This window comes from Ananas comosus, linkage group 17 (assembly GCF_001540865.1).
Source record: "Ananas comosus cultivar F153 linkage group 17, ASM154086v1, whole genome shotgun sequence".
Classification (NCBI taxonomy): Eukaryota; Viridiplantae; Streptophyta; class Magnoliopsida; order Poales; family Bromeliaceae; genus Ananas; species Ananas comosus.
Genome location: NC_033637.1, coordinates 3,043,576 through 3,059,234, shown reverse-complemented (window position 1 = coordinate 3,059,234; position 15,659 = coordinate 3,043,576). Strand labels below are relative to the sequence as shown.

The 15,659-nt window shown below is 36.1% G+C and overlaps 2 protein-coding genes across 2 annotated transcripts; both read right to left on the bottom strand.

The window, feature by feature from the left end:
- Positions 1,790–9,505, bottom strand: LOC109723272 (CMP-sialic acid transporter 5). The gene is made up of 16 exons (XM_020251594.1): positions 9,232–9,505; positions 8,457–8,726; positions 7,706–7,822; positions 6,709–6,765; positions 5,737–5,814; positions 5,596–5,640; positions 5,231–5,290; positions 4,933–5,055; positions 4,669–4,746; positions 4,390–4,459; positions 3,626–3,733; positions 3,382–3,515; positions 3,211–3,287; positions 3,041–3,089; positions 2,878–2,946; positions 1,790–2,331 (listed from the first exon to the last, which is right to left on the bottom strand). Exons 2-15 carry the CDS (start codon positions 8,625–8,627, stop codon positions 2,896–2,898), a joined length of 1,218 nt encoding a protein of 405 aa, XP_020107183.1. The 5' UTR covers positions 8,628–8,726; positions 9,232–9,505; the 3' UTR covers positions 1,790–2,331; positions 2,878–2,895.
- Positions 10,780–14,242, bottom strand: LOC109723345. The gene is made up of 4 exons (XM_020251682.1): positions 13,782–14,242; positions 13,556–13,734; positions 12,285–12,701; positions 10,780–11,435 (listed from the first exon to the last, which is right to left on the bottom strand). The coding sequence occupies exons 1-3, from the start codon at positions 14,146–14,148 to the stop codon at positions 12,429–12,431; spliced, it is 819 nt and encodes a 272-aa protein (XP_020107271.1). The 5' UTR covers positions 14,149–14,242; the 3' UTR covers positions 10,780–11,435; positions 12,285–12,428.

Below are 15,659 nucleotides of genomic sequence, written 5' to 3'. Positions count from 1 at the left end.
TTCAAAATCCTGGTTTGGACGCCGGACTAAGTTATTATTCAAGAATAATTTATTCGGAACGAAAATTCTTGTGTGTGCTTAGAAGTAAGGAGTTAAATTTCTCCTTTCTTGAATATTTGTATTTTAATAGAATAACATCTTTAAGATCATCTTATTTTGAAAAAATAATTTAAAAGTTGAATATGGCTTTTCTTTCTAGATATTAGATCACACTTTTTTATTTCCTAAATATACAAACTTATTGAGTAAATTGAAAAGATATGCCGAATAAAATATTCAAGCATCCGAACATGACCTAGATATTTATAGGATAGTTTAGTTAAACTTTAGCATATGCAAAAGTTGAGCAGTGGGCCAAAAGAAAAAAAAAAACACTGATATTTTTCTTTAGATAAGATCATCACAGGAGCTTCTCCTTGCAATAAAAGAGTAGACTTTAAGCTTGAAGCTTCTTTCAACTTCTCTTCCTAACAAAGGTTGTGAATATTTTGTTTACCAAATGTTTGGTTGCTAATTTTGAAATTGAAAACTTAACAAGCTAGATATATAGACAGTTACCACACAATGTGCCTGTTTCCATTGGAAGCGGAATTCAAGCTATGGTCTCTCGGTCCCTAATTCGAGATAAGAATATCAGCCAACTGCTCTGATAAAAGTAGTGGTTAGCGAATAAAACACTTTGTCCAACAGACTATTCAAGGATGTAAAATTATGTAAAATTAAATTTTGAGTCTAGGTCGTTAAAATGATTCTAATAAAAGAGGGAGTTATTTTAGTATTATAAGCTGATTTGTTAGAAGATTTTAAACAAAGTTTATTATCATAATGGTGGTGCTTTGCAGCCGATATTCAGCCCGACGTGGAGGCTATTAATTAAGAGAGAGAATCGGATTCGGATCTAGAAATTAACGTACAAAAGATCACTCGCTTTAGAGCTGTATTAATTTATCTTTTTTTTAGGAAAAAAAAACTTGATTTTGTCCTCTCAAAGTGTAGGATTTTTTGTGGACCAAATTTAAACTCGCTTCACCGCTAACGTCCTTTATTTTATTTATTTATTTATTTGAAGGTGTCTGTAGCTCTTTTATTCGAAGATCCTCCCATGAGAATGAGACACCACTACCCAAGAAATCAATGGTTCCAACTCTAACATTTCAAAAAATGAAAGCTAAAATTTAAACTCCCAACATCCTAAATAATCCTCTGATTGACGTGACACGAAAATGGTGGATGAAGCAAAAAAATACATTAATTTTTTTGGGAATGTTACCCTCGACTTCATTTTTATTTTTTATTGGCACCATCTTTTTAATTTGAGTGGTTTTATTAAACTAATGAAAGATTTTATTGAACTTATTAGTAATTGCATTAAATTTAATGGATTTAATCATTTCGTAGAAAAAAAATTAGCATTAAAACAACTGATAATTAGCGGGTAATAGAACCATTGAATTTTTTTTTTGACATAATATTTCAGTTAACTATCTACAAAATTAGAATAAGAGGTACCAAAGGGGAAAAAGATGATTTAAAAAAAAAAAAAAAAGATTTATCCATTTCTAAATGACCTATAATAAAGATTCAACTTTATTGTTGTGCCCTAAAAGATTTATCCATTTAAATGGATTAGAATCTAGGCATGAAACAGGTACCAAGTAGATAATTAAAATCAAAAAAAAAAATCTATTCAAAAATATCACTAGAAACAAGACCACAGCACTAAATCCCAATAAAAGAAATTGATAATGCATTTTTATAAGCCAACTCAAAAGAAAGATTACGAAAGATGGTAAGTATTAAAGTTCTTCCTGAGCTTCGGCTTCTTTTATTGATTGCATTTTGCCTGTTTCTCTTGGCATCATAGCCTGTTATACAAACAGCTTCCACTGAAATAGGAAGCCCAACAAATTTCTGGAGACAAAAAGAATTTATCTAGTTTATTTCGACACACAAAAGAATATATGTGTAAAGCGCGTCCAGATGTTTACATAACAAAAATGAAACTAAATCAAAGAATTCCAATGGTTGAGAAATTTAGAAAAAGGAAAAGAATACCATAAGAAGAAATGGGGATGGAAGGGTTGAGGGTGGTGCGCAGTTTCTAGTATCACTTAATTACTATGGATTTTGAGACATAACAAGAGAAGCCTACCGAGCGATGTTCGAATTTGAATGCCCTGCTCTCATTCAAATGCTTCACTTTTCTCTACTTTATCCTTTGCGTATACAAACATGGCTGCTTTGCCTCTAGAGAGTAGTTTATTTAATCTACTTTAGAGTGTCTCTTCGACGGTGTATCATCAATGAAAAAAAATTCCCTCTAAAATGTACCTGCGCAGAAGAGGAGATTGCAAATTAAGTACATGCTATATCGTTAAATGAGGCAGTTAAATTTCACTTAAACGGAGAAAAAATAGGATGGAGAACTAAATACATAGCAAGGGGATGAAAAACAATAAAAGTAATAAGGGCCTGTTCTGGCAGTTCTTCTCTCAACATGGCTGCAGCTTCCAAAATGGAGCTTCTGCTCTCGGAGCCCGGAAGCTGACTTTAACATCGCGGTTCACCCAATTGCTCTAGATTTACATTTCTTTACAAAGCGCATAGCTTCTGCCGAGTAAAATTTTAGGCTTAACAAAGTTGAAGCATCCCCAAGGCCCCTTTAACATTGACAAATTAGGGGCATCCACCCCTTGTTCCGTATTTTGATCTGTCTCTCTAGTTGGTCCTTAAGTGGAACATTCTAGTTAATGGACTCCAATAAATGTGCTAAATGTGCCAAATGATGAAGTTTGCTACATCTTGACTGGAAGGTATCTCAAGAATCAGAATTTCCTAAGAGAAACAAGAAGAAAACAGCAAGGATTAGGGTCATGCCTTGAAAAGAAAATAACATCATGTAGGCAAAAGAGGTTGTCTCTCATCACTTCCAACTCGGTGGCTAGCCTGCAATTGACAATAAAGAGAAGTTTGAGGGCCTAATCATTTAAAAGGAGAACAGCGCATATTATAGGTAAAATTAATAGCGTGCGTCAATTACATCCTCAGCTGCGCCAGCAGTCATATTTATAAAAGATGATTCCTTTGACCTGAAAAATGGGCGAACATGTCAAAGCGCATTTGAGAACATGATATCAGATGAACGAGACAAGCCCACAGAAACACCAAGAAAAAAAAATATATGGTGATTCGGTTAAACAGCACACTCACCGATGATTTTGAGCATCAAGCATTTCTAGAGTTCCAAGTGGTTTGTCATCTTTTACTTTGGCAAGTGGAGAAAAGAACTGTGGATGTTTACAGATCAGTGAAACAAAACTAGCGAAGAATAAACTTAAAAACGTATAATGAGAAGAAAAAAGAAAAGAAAACGGGTATTACCTGGTGCATCGATATAAACACTATCGAGATTCCCAGGATAAAATTCATGGTCAAAGTATGCCCAAACAACGCTGCCGATGCTATGCCAGTAAAAATCGTGGCAACAGTTGACGAGTATTTCTTTAAAATTGTATCTGTGAATGTAATTTAGACCAATCATTAGGTAATATTGAATACAACTGAAGGTTCTTCTCAGCAGACAAGATGAACAGATCAATGACTGACAATGTAAACCTTTCTTTACCTGCATATTTGAAAAAGAATGAAGAAAGAATGCCCTGTGCTGCATTATTACATATGAGAAACAGTGTAGCCCTAGAATGCCCCTGAAGAATGTCAAAGCTATCGGGTCCTGCAAATATGCAAGAAAAATCGACCAGACATTTATTATAATAAGGCAACCACTATTATAATAAGGCAACCACTACAATGAACAGATAATGAGAAAGTTGTTACAGTAACGTAACTAAGAGCTTTTCTCAAGAAAAAAGAAAAAAAGGTGACTAAAGTGCTTTGGTAAGACAACAAGGTACATTTAGTTTCCATTATAGAATTCATTATAATCTACATATCCAATCAATCAAGTTGAATTTTAAATGTATTATGAATATCAACGTGAAAAGATTATTATCAGAGGTAAGTTGCACATCCAAGTCTTACATCTTTTGGGTAAAGAAAACAATAAATGCTACTGTAAGACTGCAACTCGGGATAGGATAATAAGGTAAAAGCAGTTTCTAACGGGCGAAATTTCAAAAACCTCCCCTGCACTTTCCGCTCTTTCCAACTACCCACAATAGGTAAAATGAAGGGGAAGTTTTTCTAATTTAGCCTTTCTAGATATTCTAAGCACATAAGCATACATCATTGATTTTCCTAAGAAATTGTATAGGATGAATTTAACCAGTACAATTACGTTAACATGGCTATAGCTATTTTACATGCAAATGCTTCAAGCTGTGAAAAACTCTGCAACAGACACTGAAGTGCTGACACAAGATGACATACCTTTGAAGATAGCAGTACCTACGATGCCAAGGAAGTTGAACAAGGCACCATAACCATATAGAAATAAATTCTGCAGGATGTGATAGGAAAATAAGATTTTATTAAAATACAAAAAATTTTAGGCATGTAAAGTAAAACAACTTTGTCATCAACTAAATTTTGCAGAAACTGAAGGGAGGAGAAGTAACAAGATGAATCATTCTAAATAAAAGAATAGACAACGTGCAAGCAGAAGAAGAACTTTAGATAGTGAGCAACGGATTTATTCTAAGCAGTCACCTGAAGATAGATGCTCGTATCGAACTGGCTTTTTAAAGCATACTCATTGTAAACAGAGGCTAGTGATGGCACTGTTACCTGCAATTTCGAAGCACGAAGGTAAACCCATGACATGTTAAGAAAAATATACAGTGCTCATAGGAAAGTCGAAAATTTTCAATCAGATCTAAACAAACGAACTATTATACAGATTACTCCTTCCAGCCAGCGCTCCATATTTATATTTAGAAAATATATAGGAGAAGTGTTAGTAGGCAAACTTACAAAAACTAATGTATATATGTATGCAATTGTTGTTACTGGAAGACCAAGTGCTGTAGAACCCTCAGGTAGGGAGCGGAGCTGATTGACGCTAATACCGATAAGCAAGAGAGCAAGAGCCTCCCACTACTCATATACAAAAACAACAAGAATGCAAATGTTGTAAACAATTATAAAGAGAATTACAAAGCGTTAGAATTCATGTGACAGCAAGTTTTGGTTAAACAGAAAGCCAAAACAACTCATCCTTACTCAAGAATAAATAAAGATTGTTGAATGACACTATAAAATTCACACTTGCCTGAATTACAGAAAACCGCCTTCTCATTACAACCTTCAAGAGGACCGCTATTACCAAAACCTACAGATGTTTGCACAACATGAAGCACTTAGTCAGTTATCTGATTTTACAAATTATACAGCATGAGGTGTGATGCTGTTTGGAAGACAAAAAGCAGGCGCAACAGCACTTCCTCACATGCTGTCAGTGCAGTGCCGCCCTTCCTAACTTTTCTACTATGAATGTGAAAAAATAAAAAATATTTGCGATAGTTATTATACAACGATCTGAAAGCATCCCAAGTTCAGTTAACGTAATATAACAAATATTAGATTTGAACCCATTAATTGTGACTAAACCAATGAGATATCAGAAAATGATAATACCTTCAGGTTGCTCAACATTTTTACAGTTGCCGGATTGAAGTATAACTGCATAGACAGATAAAAGGAAGATATTACATAGAGTTCCATAAAGAGTACTTCACTGATTAAATCAAGAGGATCTGAGATTTAACAAACATTTACCTGCATAATAAACTTTAGGTAGTTGTTGATGGCATATAGAAGAGCAGGAACAGCGAGAAGGGCATTATTACGAGCTGCCTGCAAATGAAAAGCATCAAATAATTTGACAATAGATGGCATAATTATCACACCATACAGAGCACATATAAAAAACTAGATGCATTTAGGATGGTCACCAAATATTATATCTGTCCGTTATAAATATTCAAACTGTATAATGGTTTGTAAATATTGAACAGCATAATCTGACTCAACACGTGCTACTCATATAAATAGATAGGTCACATGTTTGGAGCATTTATAAGTAGACAAATTACATCTATTAGAAATACTCTTGTTCTTTCTCAATTTAAGAACCTTATAAATTTGCAGTTATTTGGTTAGGGAATAAGTTTTGAAGGGCATTAATAAAGATACTTTTAGTTATTGCATGGAAAAAGCGGGCACGCTTGGACGAGAATTCGGTCGACTAAGAGATTCGGTCGACTAAGGGCAATGACAAACTTAAAAAAGCATGAAACTGAAAAATCAGAGGTTGGGAGCAACAAATTCTCTTACTTGACTAGGTTGGTCAGAAAAGAACCGTGTATGAAGGAATAAAATTTGAAGCATACTAGTTCAAACATGAAGCTGTAATATGTTTACTTATAATCAAGAGAGAATTTCTCATGCCAACATATATTGGATTTTTTTTTCTAGGAATATGTTTTAATGGTATCAATCACAAACAAAAACTATCCGAAGGCAAAAGAGATACTTAAAAAATACTTTTATATCTAACCAATTATAGGACTCTTTTATCCTAGAGAATAGAATCCACAAAAGAGAATGAGATAAATGTGTATAAACAAAAGAAAAAAAGAAATATGAGGTCGAGTCATTTATCCTTGAAATATAATCTATGATGAAGATAGATATGTATAGTAACCATACTGCCAGTATGGCAATTATAGAAATCTGTAAAACATCTACCTGGACAAATGTAGAAACTGAAAGAAGAGGTTTCTCTCCAACCTTCTGACGTCTAGCCTGTGCAACAACAAAAGAAGCTAGCATGAAAAGCAATCCCACCACTATTAAGTAAAAACAAAGGGGATAACAGAAGGCTATGTCAATGCTCAGTAATGGTCTGAGAGAAGTACCAACCGAATGTACAACATCAAAACACTATAATGTGCAACATTCAACAAACTGAAAAGTGAGTTTTTTTATTCCTCCCCAAGTATGAGGGAGGGTTCAGAAGCAGTTAAAAATATAAATGGCAAGTATAAGAGATAAAATGAAGATACAGAGGAAAACAACGGAAGAATCATAATTGCAGTAAGAAAGGGGAGACTTTTGAAGGGTTAATATAGAATGAAGTTCCTACATAAACTATCTTAAGGAAGAAATCACAGCAGACCCATTTAACAACATGTATTTATTACCAGATATTTCTTCATAGTTTCTGAAAAAAGAAAATAAAAAATTACTTAAGAGTGACTAGAAACTACTTAGTGGTTTCCAAACGACCTTTCTTTCTTTTCATTTTTACTCTACCCGCTACTACTTAGTTTGCTTGCTTATGCCACACTCTTACTCCCACAAATGGCAACCAGCAACTTGAGCTTTTCAAAAGCTAAAGACATCACTAATATTTCTGCAATGATAAAACCTATAGATACAGGATGATAAGAACAAAGCTTCATCATTTCAGTGTTTATTTGAGAAAGGGAATATCAATCATAGAAGTGAATAAAAGTAGTAATTAAAATAGCATGAATGACAAAAAGTCTCTTAATTTGATATTCTTACTAGAGGTACTGACATTATCTACTTGAGGTAGTAAAACTCAGTTTAAACATAAAGATCAGTTGATACATTAGTTAAGAAGAAAGTACCCTTTTCAAATGAACAAAAAGATAATGGAGAATGAACACACAAAACCAATCAAGTTATAAAAAATACTGTAAGGGATGATAGCACAAACCTGGAATATTAGCATGATAACGGCAAAAAGAACTTTTGTAAGCTCCGTCAGAAAGTTCACACCAATAGGACTAAATTGAAACTTCCCATCCACTTTAGACATGTATACCAAAATTGGCTGCAGCAAGTAACCAAGCTCATTAGTGCTTCACATGTCATGGGTACTTTAGAATAAGACTAGAAATTGTTAGGGGTGGGGGGGGAGGGAAAAGCAAACGGATGAAGATCTAGTGCTGTTATCTCACCTATGTGAATGCGAACGTTATTTTAATTCTAGTTGATTGTTGTTAGGACTTAGGTGAAATGTTAGGAGAAATTAGGTCCTTAATCATTGTCTACTAGTGTATAGGACATTTTATTCTGAAGAGTTTGTTGGCATCTTATGGAAATAGACCTAGACATTATTGTTTGGCCAAATCAAGCATATAAGTTTGACTCAAGAATAAAAGCATCTCAGAAAACTAACACATGAAGACATGAAAGGAGGATAGAATATGTACCATTCACACAAGAATTGGATATAAATAATCTACTTTTATTTAATAACCAAGGTTTCATTTTAAAGCAAACTATTTTTACTTAAACAATCAAACTATAAACAAAAAACGAGTAGTTATAATTTAATGGTTATAGAATGGATAGATAGGCCACTATATGAGCAACAAATCAAGTAAAAGGACGAAAATGTCCCATAAAATTTTGCTAAAAGGAAGATAAATATCTGAGTATACTAAGATTTCAATGTAAATCACCTGAAGGCCGACCAAGATGCAATCTCCTACAACCAAGAGGAAATTGAGAGCCCGATACTTTGATGATATCTTACTCCTATGCCTATCATACGCCCTCGACACAGTTCTAGGGCTTGGGACCAGTAATTTGGAATGGCAGACACTGCATTCCATCATACCGTTTCTTTGCATTTTGACAGAATAGATTCACCTCATAAAATATTTCCACTACGGTGCTCAAAAATCAAGTCCACAACACGGCAGTGACGCACGAAGGAGCCCTCAGCAAACCTAAAACATGAGATTATACAGTAATTAAAACAAAATACCAGAAATACATCGTAAAAACAATGCGTTCCCTGTTAGCCAAACAAATTTTAGATTAATCACTTTTCAGTTTTGTGGAGTTCAAAAGAGCCTTTAGCAGAAGATAAATTCTTCATCAATTCTCACATTTAATCATATCTTAAGCGCCCTCACAAATCGCATCAAAATTGATCTTAACATCACATCTAATTAACTTCAATAACAAAATAACAATGATAAATTTCTATAGTTCCTCGCATATCAAACTCGAGGGCAATAGTCAAACAGAGATTTATTTCAAGGGGGGAAAAAGAATCGCGTTGAACAAATCAGAATAGATTATAACAGTTATTTACTGGTTCCGATTCATACAAAAAATTACATGGAGGAAAGTAAAATATTTTCCAATAAGAGATCAATCGTAGTAATCAACTGCATCCGTTACAACAAATCTTACGAAAACTACAGGTCCAGGAATTTGAACTATTACCACAAAATTAACGAGATTCAACTCTTGTGATTAGATCCGAGCATGGAGAAACCAGATCTGAATCGAGCAAAACCAGATCCAGCGCGACTGTTGCAGGGTCTCCGCTTCCCCGATCCGATCCGAGCTATCACCTTCGCGGATCTGAGGTAATCGGTATGGAGTAAGGGAGGAAGTGTTAGGGTTCTCGCTCTCTCTCTCTCTCTCTCTCTCTCTCTCTCGCTCGCTCGCGATTTAGATCCACGAAAAAGAGGGGGGAGAGAGAGATGGGGGAAAAATTAGGTGGGAGCGAAGAGGAGGGGAGTATATGTATTTATTTAAGTTTAACGTGTTGAACAGGTGCTTAATAGGTGTTGCGTCCCTTTTGCTTGGAAATCACAGTAAAAGGGGTTGGCTCTTTTTTTAATTGTTATTGAATTTTTTTTTTATAAGAGAGTTAATTTTCAGATGGTAAAGGTGTACAAAACTTGGACTTAGATGATCTTGATTCCGACATCTAATCTTTTAAAATTTTAATTTGAATATTTAATTTTTCAATTTATTTGATTTAAATCACTTGGTGACTCTTGTGAGCAAAATGTAAAGTAAAATTTACGGTCAGATTAATTATGTAAAATGTACTAATTAAGTCCGTAAAAATAGACAACATATTTTTATTTTTATACATTTTTTTAATATTTTTCTGATAATAGTTTCTGATCTTAAGATATTGGACATAAAATCCTTTAGTTTGTTACAGTTATTATCTACTTGACAGTACCTTAATTATATTTTAATGAGACATTTTACTTTAATCATTTTGTCAAGTTTCTCTAACAAAGATTAGTTAGAAGTAGAATCGTATTAGTCCTACTGACTCCATAAATTTTAACTCTTGCTTCAAAATATTTACAACTTATTTTTTTCATTTTCTCCTCTCGTCTCTTTTGCATAAGGATCTACGGTTGAATAGTAGCAAAGTACTAATTTGATAAACCAAATTTTCGTGTTTATATAATTTATATTTGATTTTACTTATATATATATACCATAAAGAAAATGCAGAGAATAATAAAACTAATTTTTCTTCATCCATTGTATATAATGATTGTTGAACAAATATTGTTTTTTTTTTCTTTAAATCGCATGCTAAGTTTCTATAGTGAAGATATGTTTCAAGTTCTAGATTTAAAAGAATAACTGGAAAGTATAGGGATTTCCTGTGAAAAGCAATGCTATAATTATTTTTAATAATTATACTGGTAAATAAGGCATCACAATTTACAACATGTTATTTCATTGATTTAATAATCATTATAAAATGGGAGTAAACATCTACAGCACATCATTACAAAAATAGGAGTAAACATCTAAAGCACATGAGTAATATTTTATCACTTGACACCCAATAATATCACATCAGATAATATAGAAAGCTTAATATGTGATGAATATATTATAACTAATAATTGAGCTTAAATATTTTGGACCAATAGTTCGATCATATCAGCATAATGAGTTATTAGTGCTAATGAGTCATGTCGGGAACCTAAATTTCATTCTATCACCTTCACAACAAGATCAAATAGAAACTAAATCACAAAACGACCTGAACAGCTGAAACGATAATATAAAAACCAATGCAGATACTGAATCCTCAATTTGTGCGCTTTGAGTTGAAACTACTTGAACGTAAGCTAAAAATGCCATGAAGAGCAACAAAATCAAAGCAAACTTCCACCAATGGAATTAAAGTTACAGACATTGGTAATACATATTTACACAAGTAAAACAGACCGAAAATCCTCATAAGAACACCTATTGCATTACACCACAGAAGAGTATTCACAGCGATATTTCCTTCTTTTAACTGATCATGGCAGCACTATTACGAACCTCATGCATTAAGATACACAATGATGTAGTAGAACGCATAGCTCGTAGCATTTCATAGATACAAGATCCCCTTCAGACAATCCCACTAATCCGTGGATATTTCTACTGCATTCTACTTAGTTACAGCGAGCAAGCTTTCGAACCAGTTGACGCGCCTAAGAGATACCGAAGAGAAATAATGTACTTGAACATGTGAAAGAAGAGATGGATTCAAAGTCATGAAATTCTTCAACAGTGTTCATCATTATATGTGGCCCACCAATGAAGTGGACTGCTCGCCAAGAGTACTCACGCACAAGCCCATAAATATGCACAATTGGTTGCCATCAATCCTGTAGCACGCATATGCATCAGAAGAAGTTAGCCATCTGCATGTTCAAAAGGTTATCAAGAAGGATGGATATTGTCATTAATCAATTCTCACTAAAGCTGAATGTCACGAACAACATCTATTGTGAAAACCAACTACATAAGTGGCAGGGAGCTGTAGCATGCAAAACAGGTGATTCACTGTAGCAATATGTGGAAGCTCTGAAAGAGAGGTATATGCTAAACCAAGTTCAAAAGAATGGAATGCTAAACTGGTTAAGAAGGCTATTTGGAAGCCAGTACAGAATGGAAAGAGAATTCATGAAACAATTTTGCATGACATGAAAAACAAAGCCTACCTACAATGCTGCAAAGCCTTAAAGCCTATCTTGAGGAAATGATTATGTGATATAACTCATACATACTGCACTATGAGAGAAAAATGGTGTAAGCAAAAGCAGATAGAGCAATCCTAGAAAATGAAGAAACAAAATATAGTGGTATAAGGAACCTATTACTTCAAAGAACTAAGGTCTTTCCTACAATGAAAATCAGGCCAGCCCTCAGTAAAAGGTACTCAAGTTGCTGCAAGCGTCCCAGCCATGTACAGCCAATTTAAAAATTTCTCAAATCAAGAAAACTCTAAAATTGTTAGTTACACTTAATGTAAGCAAACAAATTTATCTGTTTCCATAGCTAGGGAATTGAAGTACATAACTCAAGTCGAAAGGCCTAACTGCTGGAAGACTAAGTATAGGTCTAAGAATTGACCAATTATGAAGCAAAAGCGATGATACAAGTTGAGAGTAAACAATACAAATATAGCAATCACATTCATCATATTGGTGATAGATTTTCTTGGTATGTCTTACATAATAGTACAGCTCCTCCTCTGGCCATTGTGGTTTCTGTCCAGTTAATTTCCAACACGACTCCTGTTCTGCCCAACTAATGTTCACGGGTGTCAGAAGTTCCGGCAGCGGCAGAGATCAACAGTTCAATTTCGTGAAAATGACTCAACTGAGTTTTTCATCTTTAGAGGCAATTTTGTCAACTGAAGCATTCAAGGATTTTCTTCTTTTGCTTTGAATTTGACGTACACAATCAGCGATCAAGACCGTAAATTTTGAAATGGTTTTACTTGAAGAGGACATGTTAAGGCCTGTCTTTTTTAAACCTTGCGCTATGCTCTTTTGAACCCTCTGAAGGTGCACATGGCACAGTGAGGGTGCTGCAGCTACTAGGATAGGTTTCCCACAAATAATTTGCCCTGTCCGTGCATTACTGGAATATGAAAGCAGGAATAGTTAGAAATCTGTAGAAGCACAAGGCCTTAAAATAAAGCGAAAAGAATAAACACAACCATTAAATCAATGTGTTAATATGCCACAGGAACAATTACTATTACTATTAATTAACAAGGTTTAGCATTGTAAAGCACAAACTTCTCAAAGCAGAGATATGTTATAGCATATACTGTAAAAATTTACAAGTGACTACTTTCAACCATCAAAGCCTTAAAGGGAAAATTCAATAATTTGAAAAGCACCTTAAGGACAATGGTAAAAGAATGACATAGTAAGATGTTAGGAAGCGTTTAAGTTTCAAATATCAAATTTCTCCTTTTTATTGGACCTGTGTCTTGAAGAAGGCTCAAACACATCTCCAAAGGGCATAGTGAAGTTGAGAGAGCATAACAAAGAAACATATGAGGTGTTTGGTTCCCGGGAAAAAATCTCGTAAAATAGTTTTCTGACTAGAAAAGTATTTTTCATCCATTTGGCTCCCAAAAAAAGTAGTTTTCCTAAATTTCAGACTTTATGGAAAAGTCTCTTTTTCGTTTTCTAGATTTTTTATCCGAAAAATGAAAATTATGGAAGGGTGTTTTCCATGAAACTTTTTTTCTCGGAAAACAGTTTTCCACAATTGTCCCAAGTTTGCCTAAACCGTTCCAGCATATACAACAATTACACTACTTGATTTGGTCAAAAATAATGAAATATAAAATTACAAATAATTATCTGCATTGTCGTCAATTACCAGGAACCCAAACAACCGCATCAGCACTGGAAGCGATATTTACACAACAATTTTAAGCACAATAATAAGCATCTGCAATTAGACACAGCGAAGAAACACACACGATCCCCTTTGAGAAATTCCCATACAGAGGATAAGTTAGAAATCGATACTCTTGATGATGAAATTGCAAGGCTGTAGAGCGTCTGTTTGGATCGCGGAGTATGTGGGCGTGGCAAAACCTCGTCAACGGCATGGCCATCGCTTGCACGCCCGCGAACGCGCACCGCTTCCTCTCCCCTTCTCCCGTGCCGCACCGTTCTCCCCCGCTCCCCCTTCGCCCTCCCCGCCTCCCCTTCCCCTCTCCTCCTCGCCTCCTCCTCCTCCTCCTCTCCCCGCGTCGACGGGGCCCTTCCCGTAGACCCAATAGTAGGTCCGGTGCTTCACCCTCACCTCCTCCACCATCGCCCAGTACTGGCGCCTGTACCGCGCAATCAACTGCTTCCGCCGCCGCGAGCGGCGGCGCAGCACCTCCGCGCGAGCCAGCGCCGCCGCCCCGGCGAGCGCCTTGTCCTCCTCCTCCTCATCGATCTCCATCGCCGCCGCCGATGACTCCTCGACGGGGCCGGCGACGGCGCCGAGGGAAGGGTTCGCGCTAGGGCTCGACTCGAGCGGAGGTGGGTTGAGAGGTTCCTTCTTACTAGGTTTGAACCCCATCTCTCTCTCTCCCTCTCTCTCTCTCTCTCTCTCTCTAACTTTTCTTTTCTCTCTTCTTCTACTCGGAGGTGGAGACGAGAGAGAATAGGAAAGAGAAGAGAATGCGGACGAAAGAGACTGGGAATAGTAGTTTTTTTTTTTTTTGGCCAATTTGCATAAAAAGTCCACTAGTTTTGTATTTTTGCAAACGTGGGCCACCTTTTTCGATTTTGCAGATTTGAACCGAATTTTTAGTAAAGTGACCAAAATATCCTTATACTTTTTTCTCTCTTTTTTTTTTCTCGCGTTCTTTTTTTTTTCTAGCCGAAGAAGGAGGCGAAGGCGGAAACGGCCCCATCTTCTCTGCACCTCACGCCCTCACCACCACCTGGGCCCGCGCACCCCTCGCTCTACTCGCCTCCGACCTCGCCGAAGCCGCGCTGCGACCCTCTTTTTTTTCTCACCAGAGGCGGCTCGCCTCGCCTCCGCCTCCGCCGCGCCTCTACCCCGCAACCTCGCCGACGTCTGCGCGCCACCCGCCGGCTGTGCTTGCCGCCGCCTTTTGGGACGCCTCTCCTCACCTTTACCCCATGCGCCCTCAACCACACCCGCTCGCTCCCCGCTCTCCTCGCCTCCAACCTCGCCGAGGCTACGCCATGGTCCTCTTTTTTTTTTCTCTCCAAACCTCCTCCACCACTTCCGCGGCCCTTTGCGATCCACCTCCACCTCTACCGCCACTGCAACAGATTTTTTACCTACCAAACCCACTTCTAGGAACCGGCCGTCCTCACCACCACCGACAACGACAAAAAGGAAGCGCTTCTCGGTGTCAAAAAGCTCACTAGCGAGGGAGGGGGTACATGACCCACCGCGCCTATTCGAGACCGGCAACGAGCAAGGTGGAGACGGAGGAGAGCGTGACGACGCCGGAAAAAAGGATGGGGCGGCGGAGAGCGCGGAATCCCAGAGGGCAGCGGTGAGCGCAGCCTCGGCGAGGTCAAAAGGGAGGAATGTGAGGGTCAAGCATTTTTGTTTGTTTAAAACAAAAAAAAAATAAAAATAAAAAATTAGAAAATAAAGAAAAAGAATTAGAGAAAAATGAAGAAAAAGATGAAATTGTACTGTTAAAATAAAGTTACACTCTTTTACAAAAACATTGAGATATAAATTGCACAATTTAATATAAAAGTTACACTCTTTAAACAAAAATTATAATTTTTTAATATTTAATATATACTTTTGAAAACTTTTGAAATATCTAACGTATCGTTACTTTTTTTTTGTTTCGAATATACTCTTCATATATTTCTCTGTTATTCAAAAATACCTCCGCTATTACTACCCATNAAAAAATTAAAATACTTTTTTTTTATTCTTAACTTAAAAAGATTTAAAAAAAAGTTAGTAAAATTATAAGGATATATTTGAAAAAGTAAAATAATAATTTTACGGAGATAATGGCAGTTACTAACAATTGGCTAACGGAATTTGACTCTAGAAGTATATTTGAAATAATTGAAACATTAAAAAGA